Source organism: Aspergillus candidus (genome assembly GCF_002847045.1).
Source record: "Aspergillus candidus strain CBS 102.13 unplaced genomic scaffold BDW47scaffold_84, whole genome shotgun sequence".
NCBI lineage: Eukaryota > Fungi > Ascomycota > Eurotiomycetes > Eurotiales > Aspergillaceae > Aspergillus > Aspergillus candidus.
Window position 1 is genome coordinate 31,246 of NW_020194089.1, and position 13,614 is coordinate 44,859.

General features: G+C 48.0%; 4 protein-coding genes across 4 annotated transcripts; 2 read left to right on the forward strand and 2 right to left on the reverse strand.

Moving 5' to 3' along the window:
- The first annotated feature begins 2,225 nt into the window (after positions 1-2,225).
- On the forward strand, positions 2,226-3,159 carry BDW47DRAFT_113617 (isocitrate lyase/PEP mutase family protein). Its single transcript, XM_024814459.1, has one exon. The coding sequence runs from the start codon at positions 2,274-2,276 to the stop codon at positions 3,051-3,053; it is 780 nt and encodes a 259-aa protein (XP_024667636.1). The 5' UTR covers positions 2,226-2,273; the 3' UTR covers positions 3,054-3,159.
- A 2,249-nt stretch (positions 3,160-5,408) lies between these two features.
- BDW47DRAFT_90759 (isopenicillin N synthase family dioxygenase) lies at positions 5,409-6,967 on the forward strand. Its single transcript, XM_024820193.1, has 3 exons — positions 5,409-5,868; positions 5,933-6,001; positions 6,057-6,967. The coding sequence occupies exons 1-3, from the start codon at positions 5,563-5,565 to the stop codon at positions 6,819-6,821; spliced, it is 1,140 nt and encodes a 379-aa protein (XP_024667637.1). The 5' UTR covers positions 5,409-5,562; the 3' UTR covers positions 6,822-6,967.
- Positions 6,968-7,929: 962 nt separating this feature from the next.
- On the reverse strand, positions 7,930-8,927 carry BDW47DRAFT_113620 (uncharacterized protein). The gene is made up of 2 exons (XM_024814460.1): positions 8,123-8,927; positions 7,930-8,052 (listed from the first exon to the last, which is right to left on the reverse strand). The coding sequence occupies exon 1, from the start codon at positions 8,652-8,654 to the stop codon at positions 8,142-8,144; it is 513 nt and encodes a 170-aa protein (XP_024667638.1). The 5' UTR covers positions 8,655-8,927; the 3' UTR covers positions 7,930-8,052; positions 8,123-8,141.
- A 2,296-nt stretch (positions 8,928-11,223) lies between these two features.
- BDW47DRAFT_134977 (putative MFS quinate transporter) lies at positions 11,224-13,112 on the reverse strand (the record flags this gene model as incomplete). Its single annotated transcript, XM_024818213.1, has 4 exons — positions 12,885-13,112; positions 12,467-12,820; positions 12,350-12,418; positions 11,224-12,299 (listed from the first exon to the last, which is right to left on the reverse strand). The coding sequence occupies exons 1-4, from the start codon at positions 12,973-12,975 to the stop codon at positions 11,224-11,226; spliced, it is 1,590 nt and encodes a 529-aa protein (XP_024667639.1). The 5' UTR covers positions 12,976-13,112.
- Positions 13,113-13,614: the final 502 nt, after the last annotated feature.

Consider the following 13,614-nt stretch of genomic DNA (forward strand, 5'->3'; position numbering starts at 1 on the left):
TGTAAAAACTTATATGTACCGCAACACATTGGCAGCATGTTTGGAACGATGCTCTGAGAGAGAGCAGGAAGCACACCTCCACCTCTGATAGCCAATGATTACCCATTCCACCGGAAAAAACACCAAAGTTTTGCAAGGAGGGGAGTAAGGGTAAATAAGAGTAAGTGAGGCCCGGAATGCGCGCTAATGCAAACGCATTCAGACTACTTTGCATTGCTAGGAGCAAGCGTCTCACACAGTCATAGAATACGCTGGGGGGAAGGAATGATTCGAATACGAAGCAGCATTCCGCAGATGCATTTCACATCATTAAGGGGAATAGAGTCCCAGGTGCTCAGTAAGAGGGGAGATACATGAAGCCATGTTCTGAAAGCCTGTATCGTGAAGAAGAATCCGTGAAGTGATTCCTAGATCCATCGTACTGGTTAATGCAGATGGTAATACTGCGGGCTGCCTCAAATAACTTGGGTCGTGCCAAAGTGAGTGTGTCTTGAAATACTGCGTATTCCACCGCTTATTCTGGATGGCTGCAAGGACACGAATCCATCTAAACTATCAAGATAATAAATCTGTTTATACTCAATTTGTGAGCTTTTTTTCGGAGCTTTCTGATCCGGCTTGGTGTCATCCAGCGAGGTGCAGGGACTGCTTTTCTAAGCCAATTTGTATGAGGCGTAAAGTCTCGGTAGTTGATACGAGACGCCTTGTTGGACAGGTAGTCATCAGACAAGATAACTCTATTCTAATTGTCTCTTAATGTAGGATATAGGCTTTCGTCCAAGCAGTGACTTTGCCTTTCAGGTATCGACTTTGGCATTGATAAGAGTGCATCTCTATTCTCTCTCACGTCAGCTGTAAGAAGGGCAATCGGGGGAGTAATGACCATACTATGTTTAAACCCCTCCATTAGAAACCAGGGTGATACAGCCAATCGTTAGCACGGTCCTCAATGATATTATGGTGCTGTACTTTGCCGTTCGCTTCCCTATTGGAGGCCTTGACTGTATGACTGGCTGCTAGATTTACGAACCATTTTCCAAGATATTCCACTGGGACAATCTTCACAACATCACTACGTGGGTTGGATTTTTGTCCGAAGTCGTCAACAATAGATACTTTATTGTAACATAAGGTTTTTATTAAATAAATAAAATAAACATTGACATGTGTAGGTGGCCAAGACATAGTGCCTCGAAAAAAACGAGTGATGAGGATCTTACTGCGTATGAGAACACAAACTAAGAAGCCATAGAAGGATATCAAGGGTGGGTCAACACAATCAGCGTCTGCTGTGCCTTTTGATACATTTTCTGTTTAGCGGTGTGAAGGCTATCTCTATTGGGTTCCGGCCCGTGCATCGACCAGTTCCAGTAGGATCTGTTACTTCATAGAAACTATCATGCCGCTCTTCGAACCTATAGACTGTCGGAAGATGTCGCTGTTGCTTCTTACCATACAGCGGGGATGTTGCCTGCAATCAACACGCACAGTAATCTGAACTAGAAGCCTAAAAGACCGTATCAATTCTATTTGTCAATAAAGTCGCTTCTCACCGAGTTTTGTGCCCGAAGTTACAGCAACTCTTGGGTATATACGCGGCATGCAATAAAGAACCTCTGGTGACTCTTGTGAGCGTGCATTATGCAGGGGGATGGTCCGAACCTCTCAATGTGATCCCCTCTCCTCTGAACCAAAAACCACCCGGGCTCACCTCCAACTGCCACCTGGATAACTAATATGAGAAGCCACACAGTTCTTATAAGCCCTTAATGTAAAAAGATCTTGTTCCTATCAGCGGTTTCAGTTACAGGTATCATTTGGTTTACAGTATAGATCGTGATTAGAACAGTGCCGTGCGCCTCACAAACCAAACGGCGCAGGGAAGTAAAAATGCTGGCTCATCCCATTCACGAGAGACTAGGGTTTATTGTACGTCGATTGATGCGCTCGCGTGAAACCCATTCCTCCTCGCCCTATAGATTGTGCATATCAATGCAGGTTGGGCGCACAGCCAGCACATTGCCAGAAAAAGCGGGGCAGGTTGGCTCATACAGCAGGCCTGGCATAATGTCGAAATCCGATTCCTGAACCATCCGCAATATCCGCTCACGCACAGTGGTGTCTGGCTAACAACCAAGCCTCACTTTAGGTAAAAGTGATCAGGAGAGCACAAATATGTCGACTGTTCGCCCACTAGATACTTCGCATCAGTGTCAATAATCCTTCCTCCTTCCCCTCCTTCAATAACAATCCACGTGACCAAGTCCATCATCATGTCTTCTGATTTGAACATCGCTGCAAAGTCATTCAAAAGTCTACATAAGCCACATCAACCAGTCATCTTGGCCAATGTATACGATGGTATCTCAGCAAAAACCATCGGATCCCTGCCCGCCTCGAAAGCTATCGCAACAGCCAGTTATGCGATTGCCGAAGCCGCCGGCACGGTTGACAAGCAGCTGACACTCGAACAAAATATGAGAGGTGTTGAAGCAATTGCATCCGCAATCAAGGATCTCGGAAAGCCGTTGACCGTCGACATTCAAGACGGATATGGTGAGCAGCTTGGAGACGTAATCAAACGAGTCATTAGTGTTGGTGGCGTCGGTGTCAACCTCGAAGACTATGACAAAGACAACAAGCGATTTTATAGCGCTGCCGATGCCGTCAATAGAATCAAGCTGGTGCTATCTACCGCGAGCGCCCTAGGCGTTCCTGATTTCGTGGTCAATGCAAGGGTCGATCCGCTTCTATATGGCGGCACAATTGAGGAGGTCATCTCGCGCGGCCAGGCATATCTTGCTGCTGGTGCGACAACTATCTTCGTCCTTGGTCCTCTGGAGGGGCCGCATGCTGGATCCCTTACAGAGGAACAGATCAAGCAGCTAGTAGAGGCTTTCGGGGGCCGTTTGAATGTGTCCCTTTTTGGACGATTCACAACCAAGGAAGCTGCGTCCCTCGGTGTTTCCCGTATTAGCATCGGACCCAAGCTTCAGTTTATCGCTTCGGCAGCTTTCCAGGAAGAGGCTGAGCGGCTATTTAACCTTGACTGAGATTATTCAACTATTTTATCTCGCACCTTAGTTTTGTTCGGCGATCATAGTGATTCTTTTAATCTAGGACCCTCAATCAACAGCGAGACAATTGATACGATCGCCAACTAGGCCTTCAATCTATGACTCAATTAGCCTCAATTAGTTCAATGTAGTGTCCACGACCTGCTCGCTGAGTACTCGGAACGTAGGTGGCTGCGTCCTTTTTTTTTTTTTTTTTTGTCTCGATGGATCTGCCGGGGCGTGGTCAGCCACAATTAGCGCTATCGTAGTCAAGAAATATATAGACCCGTAACATGAGGGAAGGATAATATTTCGTGGTAAAGTGGGCTAGGATGATAGTAGATAGCGACAGATAAATGACACTTTCAAGTTGATGCATGATACATTTACGAATCTATGCCGAGATAGATCAGTCGTGAGATTCTGGCGAAGAAAGGCCCTTTCAGCCCTACATAGACCGGGAACTTTTAGACTTTCTATACTTCCCTCCTGCTTTCGTTGGACACGGGTTTTCAAAAAGAAGCCATGCGCCCTCCTCCGAAATGTGACCAAAATGCCATAGCTTATGACTAGATAGCAGAAAAATACCTTCTGCATATATGGCGCAGAAAATCTCCCAGAACGCGCTTAACATCCGTAGTCAAAACTGAATTAGTCCCGCTGAACTAGTCCCGCTGGAATAGTCCCGGGAGGGTGATGTAAAGTTATACGATGCCTGACTTGTGAAGAAACCCGCCTTCTGGCGTTGATGGAAGAATCGATAGCCGTCGAATTCATTGCCACCAGGCCAGATGGACGCATCGAGCTTGTGGGAACCGGAGATCATAATTAGGGTTCCCTGGGTATAATAAGTCCATCCGGGATAAGGACAACCCACGAACAGTCTCCAGATGCAACTGTAGGGTATCCTTTAGGGCACTGTTGAAGATGCCCGCGAGCTCTGAGCTTCTGGGCTTGGATGCCGTCTGTGGACTCACTCCTGATTCATAATTAAGTAGTCAATATGTTTCACGGTCGACATGCGCTTGAAGACGTATTTCGCCCTTGTCGCCGGTCACAGTATATTGCCCTCGATTGACCTAAATGCATAAGAACCGCGCAAGCCACTTCGTTCTTATCCATCGTGGTATATGTAGCGTGAAACATCCACCACCGCCTGCACATAGTCGGAAAACATACCCGGTTGATCTCCCGTGATCGACATTGAAGGAGGAGCGGGAAAGGGCAGATGCCTACTAAACCAGCTTGCTTAAAGCGAAGACTAGTGAGCTACTACAAGGCATGAATGAACTTTCGGTCAAGGACGTCAGAGGTCGGAATCGATAGCCGTTTCCATTTGATAATGTATGAGAATGATATTTCGTAAAAGGTTTGAGGGCTGAGAACACGCATCTCTGTTCAGCATCACCAGCATTGGGACTGCGTTCTAGAGCTGATGCGCGACTTTCACCGGGATACGAAGTAAGAATCCACCGTTATGCATAATTCATACTGTGCTCCGCACGTCAAGATATTATTATTGAGGGCAGATCTTATGACTTTCCTGTTTCCCAGATCCACTTATTTTCCTGACCACAGCAAGTGGAGCAATCTGTCAGCATGGGTAATGTTGGCCGAAGTGACTTGGACCATGAGTAAAGGATTCCTATGCGCCGACTCCCTTACTTCCATCATGTGGGGGAACCTAGAACATTTCAATTGAATCCCTAGCTTCTGTGGCTAGCGGCTTCGCAGGAGAATACAGGGCGCTGATGGTCTCATCGAATACATATGACTAGGGGTTGGGATCAGGTCCCGCTACGGTCCCAACTGAAGTGGTAGATTCTCTGGGCCCTTAGAACAGCAGCATTTCGCATATAAAGAAAACCTAACCTTACCCTATTTGGCGGCCCTAACGCCTTATTATCCCCTAAGTGTAAAGGTTAAGAAACCACTTCTTCATCGAGACCTAGACCTGGGGATTCCACTAGTGGATTAGCTCAATATGTGGTACCGTCTCCCCCCCACCCCTTGCTCAAAAGCATCCAGGCAAATGCCCCTACTGTGTTCACTGCGGTCGTAGATGATAGGTCGCAAATCGGTGGATCGGTGTGATTGCATCGAAGTGGAACCACTAACGTAGAAGCATGCATTTGCCATCCGTCCAGAGAAGCTGGCAACCTCTGTAAGCCCTTGCGTTTCTGGTCATTCTTACCAGAGTAAGACAGCGTGGGCTCACATTCCAAACATTACAGGAACGAATGTAACAATAAGTCGGTCAGCGTCAGTATGACATCCTGTCAGTTAGACACATCATCCATGATCGTCGCGTTCAGTTCCGGATAAGAGGCACACTTCTATGCCGGTAAAATATGGGTCTTTCTGCAATTCTAGCCGAGGGAATATTGGCGAAGCGTTCATAAGTGTAGGAGCATCCCCCGTCAATAATAGTTTGGGTTATATCTTGCAGCCTCATCACTATTACAGACTTTCTGGTGCACAGCCCTTTTCGTCCACGAGCTTGACCATGGCAGAAAGATTCAGTTCGATCCCTATACTAGAGTATGACGATGCGGTATCTCCTACATCGAGACCTAGGTTTCTAAGTGCCCTGAGACATGCTCTCGTTAACGTTGGGTTCTTTTACCTTCGCAATCCCCCGATAGAAGTTGAAGTTCAGGAGGCCCTCGTCCAAAAATCCGCTTCATTCTTCAATCTACCAGTGGCCAAGAAACAGGAGGTGGCTATATCCAATAGTAAACAATTTCGAGGGTACGCTTCTTTGGCAAGTGAAGAAACAGGGATGAAGAGCGATGCACGGGAGACATTTACGGTACGTACAATATGAGATCAGTGCAAAATTGAATATAATCACTAAAAGATATATGACTATGAAGGTCTCCTTCGATTCCCCAGCACCGGGTCCGGATGCGCCAAATTACCACAATCTAATCGGACCGAACCAGGTATATTGTCCTGTCTTTCGATATACATGACTAATGTTTTAACTCTAAATCATAGTGGCCTTCGGAATCCACTGTTCCAAGCTTCCAACAAGCAATCGACACATATATGCATCAGATCCAATCATTAGCAGATGCCTTTGTGGTTCTGATTGCAGAGGCGCTGGAGATAAATCCCATCGTATTCACCAGATTGTTGGAAAAAACTCGTTACATCAACTTTCGGGTCGCTGCTTATCCTTGCCCCAAGGTCTGTGGAGATACAGAAGGGGGGGTCCAAGGTGTCGGCGCTCACAAAGATGGTAGCTTTTTGACCTACCTTTTACAGGGCACAGACCACTCCTGTCTGGAGGTTCAGAACAAAGCTGGGGAGTGGATCACTGCTCCACCTATTGCAAACACGCTGGTCGTGAATATTGGTCGATCACTTGAAAACCTGACTCAGGGAGTTTGTGTTGCTACCACCCACCGTGTCATTCTGCAACCAAGGCACTATTGTCGTGAAGAATCGGATACTTCTGCTGGTCTACGTCTAAGTTTCCCGTTCTTCCAAAGTTTAGGTCTTGATGTTACCAGAGAGGATATGCAAATCGAATTGCCAGATCATATCTTATCCTTACGGGGAGACAAAGGCAATTCAGATGTCAACGCGTTCCTGGCAGAGGTTTACAAGGGCACAATTGGCGAGGCTCTTTTGACAAACTATATAGCCAGCCACGCAGATACAGCGTTGCGATGGTATCCTGAACTTCAAGCCGAGATCCTGGGAAGACAACACAAAGCGGGGCAGCCTGAGGAGTCCAAGGTCAGTGAAAGGGCGTGAACACTTTTATTTTGCTTCGCAATTAGCCCTGATCAGGGTCGCGAGTCGTCAGGTCCGCTTTGACTCAAACCGCAAAGCCCGGTCGAGTATAAACCAATGTGGACAAAAAAAAAATCGGAATCCGAGGTTGATTACCAAAGTTACATTGTTTTGTATTAGTCAGATCGCCCACATAAATTGCCAGATAGGGGCTTTTATACCAATACAGTCGGTTGGCCTAGAGAGGGAGAGTATTATGTCTGACTTGTACTTAGGTCCCCAGGAGCGTCCTGGCGCGGTATCGCCCATGATACTATTGCCCGTGTGGCTGGCTTAAGGTAGTATGTCTCTGTCTCGATTGGCGTGCTGGACTCGCCGTGTCACAGCTCAATTCCACGACGTGGGCCACAACTAGAAAGACGTACCGAGCTACTTTGGAGTTCTTGGCTTCTCCCACCGGGCAATAACACGCCTTGATGGTGTCCGTTCTCCGCTCGCCTGCTGTTTCCCACAAGTCGTGCGAATCATCGACGGCCATTGATCTACAAATTTATACAGTACAAGATCCGGGAACCATTCCATTTTAAAGTGCTCAATTCTTGAGAGTCTTACTCCAGAATGCTTTGATGGAGCCGGGGCTCCGGCCCGAAAACTGGTCCGAGAACCGCTCTATCACCTCAGACCAAGGTCATTCCTCGCCTCTTCTTACCTTTAACAGGAGGTCCCGCTCTTCATATTGATACGACATGCCTTTACAGGAGTTCCCATGAGGTGCCACAGAATTATTTGACTGAGTTAAGTGACATGCTGGCCGTGCTATGCGTTCAGGTAATTCTGAGTCGGATTAGAATAGGTAACATGGCAGTGCGTCTTTAAACAGCCAGGTGAGAAATTGTAAGTATTTATTAACTAATACAGACGTGAAGTGAGAACAAAGTAATGAAAATAAATTCTTCGTTAAGGTGATTAAAAAAGAGTTTCTGACTCGTTTGCGCACTTGCAGTTCTTTACTCAATTCTAGCCACTTTTACTTGCGGGATTTTGACTGTAAGCCGCTGCTTGGTACGTCAAGATGGTTACTAGATGTATGGATTTGTGCTTCGGATTCGTTATTATCAGCAGACACTTGGGCGCATGACCAGTCCGGTAGCGGGTTATCTGAACCAGAGTATCCTTCCTGCTCTTTGTGTGTGTTGAAGTGTCGATGCTGGGCAGGGAGCTCGCGCAGAAGTGGTGGCGGATCAGGATATAGGCAAGTCATCCCGGACAAGTCTGCATGGCCGTCCGCATGAATATGCTGATTTTCATCCTCTATTGCCCAGGGGCCATTATTGGTGAGGATCATCGGGTCGACCGGAATGCCACTTTGTTCGTCCGCCGCTTGGAAACAAACTCTTGCCAAATTTCGTCGGGGTTGGATACGCTGGGTGACGATATGTATCGCGAGGCGTCTGGACAAAAGGGCGCATCAGTTGAGCCATCAAGATCGTCGTGAACATCGCGTGAGGGGGCTAAGTCCGAGGTTGGCGATGGACTAGCCCTGTTTTCCGGGAACTTCCCCAGCTGCTCTGCATGCTCTGCGTGGGCTGACATGGCGGGCATCGTGTCAAAGTGCAGCCTGTGTGACTTCTGGGACGTTGGGGAAGTGACAGAAGGGGCCACGGCACTTGCACGGACGCAAACCTCGGCTGGGGGCCGTGCTGGGAGCTGATGCTTGGGCAGTGGCAGTGCTTTAGGGAGAAATGGCTGAGGAAACCTAACTATGGAGGAGAACTTGGCGATATGAGCATATCCCGCTTGAAGAGACATTCCCAGGTCAAACGGTCTCCCGCGCAGATCCCGCCTTCGAATCATTGATTGGGCATTGAGAGTGGACGTATCCGGGTTTCTGACACTTTGGTATAGCTTCAAGCATGCCTCCTTGTAGAACCGGCTGGTATGCAGGATCTGAGACTCCCAGTTGCCTTTTGGACCAATAGCCTGATTCTCAGTGGTAGGGTTCGTGAATTCAATACCTACCTACCACTGAACCCTTCCGCTTTACATCCCGCATCTCCACCAAGCTTTGTTGAAAAACGGGGTACAATGTTATGTAACATGAGCAAAATCTGCAACCCTCGCGTATCCCAGGATATCAATTATGCTTCTCCTTACCGTAGCAAATTGACAAATCATCGGGTGCTGCCAACCTTGCTTCTGACAGTTTGAGACCCCAGTCAACTAGCGGTGAGTCTTAACTTAAGAATGTATCTCAAGTCCGCCGACAAGGGGCACTAAAAGTTGAAGCACAGAGTTAACAACAAAATCAACATGGCAACAAACAAAAGAGAGAAAAGCCTTCCAGTCCTGCTGGGCAACTTAGGCACGACGATTAAGGAATTGCAGGCTAGCGGGAAATTAACGACAGTTGACGAGTCGGAGAGCCGTATCAAAACACTGCAGCAGCAGTTGGACAGTGCAAACGCAACTGCCGCTACGCAAAAGGCGGAATTGGACGAGGAAAAGATGAAGAATAAAGAGCTTGATAAGATGTTTCGGAAGTTCTGCCGTGATTGGGGAGCTGAGAACGAGCAATTGAAGCTTGAAATCAAGAATTCAACTGAAGGGAACAATAAAATCATAAAAGACAGGGAGAATGAATTACTCAAAAGAGCTGAGAGAGCTGAGAATAATTTCATGAAAATTCAAAGTGACCTTGAGAAACAGAAAATTTCCAATAAGAAGCTCAGAGTGAGCCTGGATGATGCCGAATATCGATTGAAGGAACTTGCAGCTAACACCGGATTGGAAGAAGTTGAATCTTCCATGTAAGACATGTCATGCTATCTTCTGGGGTAATCTCCACACTGACATTTACATGAGCAGCGCCCTTACGAGTTTTCAAGAGGTTGAGACGTGCCTCACGGACCTATGCACGAGATTTTTTGACGCACCCTTGACTGTTTGCGATTCAGTATGCTCTCTGAATGACCACATGGCTGGTTCCACTAGCTGATTTCATCACAGCATGCAAGTTATTCCGAAGAATATGAGGCCCAGCAATCAAAAGCCCTTAGTCCACGTTTGCATGGAGTTGGCCCTCTCTCGCGTTCTGGGTTTGCGTATCCTCGTGCACTGCTGGCGCAATCCAGCATCGCGCAACGGTTGTCTGAGGACATATTCACTCCTACCTGTCTACCCTCACCAACAGGGCGCAAGACTGTGGGAGACGCACTTCATAGTTCAAGAGACCTTTGTCCAAGCCAGAAGGCTATGCTACGCTCGTTTCTTGTTACTGCCTTCAAGTCGGAGGAAGACAGGCTACGCGCTGACATTATAAACACCGCCGTTGCGGATCTTTCTGGAGAGATTGGTGGGCTTTTGCAACCTCAGAAAGTACAGGACTTCGAAGTTGAACTTCGTTCCTTCCTCAATTTGGCAACAAGTGTGTGGAATTCGCTTCGAAAGCATCCCAAGTGGGTCTTAGCAACCTCAGATTGGAGGGCCTACCCCGGGTGTTGGCGGTATAGCGACAAGTATACCCAAGGCTCTCAAAACCAAAAACCACCTTCCCCAAAGCTAGTCCTGTTTCCACAAATAATATGCGACGGAGATGATTCCCCATTCTACGCGGGCATAATTTGGTCCGACGAGAGCCTTAAACCTTCGAGGGCCGTTGATCACCGAGTTCCCGCGTCCAGCACCCCAAGCCCCGAAACTGACACTGACGTTAGTAGCGGGTTAAAAAGGTCTGCCATCACCGTGGGCGGGAGATCACAGTCCGACGATGGGGAACAAGAGCATAGAAGCGAGGTCTCATTGAAGGGGAAGAGTCGCCATCCAACTTTACGCAGAACCCGACTAAATACCTCGGATTCACCGACACCCCAGAAACCTTGATAATTGCGCCAAAATTAACTCCATATAGCAATTCAGAAGACGAGGTCAATGTAGAGGAGAGCTTCTTTTGTTGCGAGTTCAACCAGTAATCAGTAAAATCGTATCGTTAATGCTGTGGCTCATCATAAATCTTAAGAATTGATCCTTTTGCCCTGTCCCCTACTTGATATAGTCCCACACTGTCTACCTTGACTATCACGGCTGGCTTCTTCGCAGGGAAAATTAATCACACTCCCAGACTGCTTTTACTAATCTGTCCACTGTCTAAATCAAGCTATTCTGTTACCAGTAGCGATGCTTTCCTCACGATAAAAGCGTCCAATTTCCCACCAAATTGGCTCAGGTAATATCAGATATTTATCCAGTCATTTTACCCACCAAAGCACAGGAACTGTAAGCCACATATATAGGAGATCTTTTTTGAGTCGAAGACTCTGTGACACTATGTATACATGTTGTTTCTATGACTACGTATAAGGCCTGTGATTCACCCAGTCACGTAACCATCAACGCCTTAACCCCGTCCTAGGACTTATGTTTATATCTACTTCGCCATCGCCCCCCTCTCAAAACGAACCTCACCATCCCCAACCCCCTCCCCGTCCCCCCGATCACAGTGCTTCAACCCCCCAGCCCACCGCATATACCACACTCCCTCAAACACCTCCCCCATCCTCTCAACCGGCGCGCCCCTCGTCTCCGGCATCCACACCCCCAAAACAAACAACCCCACAAAGCAAACACACGCCCAAAAGACATACGCGCCCCATACCCGCAACTCAACAAACATATTCGGCGTGACGCGCACAACCGCGAACTGAAAAAACCAGTGCAGCGACATGCTGAGCCCGTAGCTGATGTTGCGGATGCGTGTTGGGAAGATCTCGGTTCCGTAGAGGTAGGGGATTGTGCAGAGGCCGATCGACCAGCCGATTGCGTAGATGAATATAGAGAGTATTGCTGCTGTGGAGGCGGGTTTATTCTGGGGATGGTGGGGGTGGTGGGTTGATGTTGATGATGGGGTGAGACCCATGTAGGCGGCCATGTAGATGTGTGCTGCGAGTTGGAGAGTAAGGCCTGTGAGGGCGCAGCGTCGACGCCCGATGTAGTCGATTAGACCCCATGTGAACGCCATCGTGAAGACCAGCTTGACGATGCCGTAGACGCCGGAGGATATGAGAGCCTGCTCTGTTCCGACTACGCCTGCGTACTCGAAGATAGTGTCCATGTAGTATGTGATGCCGTTTCCACCTGTCCATTGGGCGATGGTTTGCATGGTCATTAGGAGCCAGAAACGCTGGCGGTAGTTGGGGTTGGACTGGGTTTCTTTGAGGGCGGCCCAGTGGGAGACTGGGGTGGATTGGGCGCGCAGATGGTGGTTTATGGAGGTGAATTCGGATTCCACTGCTGGGTCGGTGGTGGCTTTGCCGCGAAGGAGAGCGAGGGATGTGCGTGCTTCTTCATGTTTTTGCTTGGAGAGCAGGTATCGGGGGGTTTCAGGGATGTTGAATGAGGCGAGGAAGGCTAGGCCGACTGGGATTAGGGGGATAGATTGGACGAGGCGGTATTGGGTGCGTGTAGAAGACATGTGTAGCCTGGCGCCGTAGTTGATGAAGAAGCCTTTCTATAGTTAGAATGAGTTTGATTGAGAGGGGAGGTGATGGACATACCCAGGGCAAGGACTGCCAGCAATATCACCATGTATACACTGACAACCAAGCCCCTAGTCCTTGCAGGGGCTATAAACCTGTTAGAACAATCTTTGGGGCAACTGTCAAAAAACTCACCTATCTCAGACAAATACAATGGCGCAATGACAGTCAAAGCACCAGTCCCCAGCCCACTCCATATCCTCGCAACCAGCAACAGGCCATACATCCCAGATGAGAAAACCTGAACCAGTAACCCAGTAGCCCACACCACGACAGCGACACGCCACGAGTACAACCGACCAATACGGTCATTCAGTTGCAAAGTGAACAAAGCACCGAACGCCGCGCCTAGCACATTGAACGAGGTGATATTGGCCTTGCGGTCTGCCAAGCCAGTTTGGTCACCCTTCCAATAGGAAGGGTCGAGGTTGTAATCCGCAAGGAAGGAGTCTAGTTTGACGCTGGCGCTGAACCCGCCTTCGTCGTAGCCTGTATAAATTCAAGACCACGGTTAGAAAAGTGGGGAGAATATCTGATGTCAGTAGAAACTAACCCTTTGGGATACTGCCGCACGCAATGGTCAAGATGACTAGAGCGTAGAAGGGATGGGTGGTCCATCGTGACCTGTCCAATGCCCAACCCATGGGCGCGTGAGCCCTCAAGGGGTGGAAGACCTTGGATATCACCTATAGTAGCGGCTTGGCTGGTGAACAATAGAAATGGCCCGAAATGGAAACTCCAAATTGAGTCAGTTGTCAGTGGAGGGCAGGGTGGACCTGAGGTGAGATGCTAGATGTGGGTCCAAGGTTGTGGTAAAAGTTTATCAAGCCGTGTGTGGGAAATGCTTTTCCACATGAGCTCACATGATTTTTTTTCCTCTAGACTTTACTTCTTTCCTTTGGGCGACTTATGCTTTGGCTTATGATATATATCAAATCTGCTAATGGAAATTGGTTAAGGCTGGCATACCAAACTCGACGACTATACATTATCATGGTTCTGTAAAAGCAAGCCCATACACTCTAGAACAGCCAGTACACCAGGCATGCTGACCAGCACATTGAGAGGATTTTGAATTGACTGATATCTCCAATTTTATATCAAAATTACACAATAGGTCTGAAAAATACTACGCTTATAGAGCTTCAGCAGTGGTATGCAGTGAAAAACAATATATCTTCATATAATCTTCTTTATCCCTGACACAACATAACGGCAGACAATATATTGACTCGCCCTCTACGGCCAGAACCATTCCAACTATACTATATCAGCATCCCGCC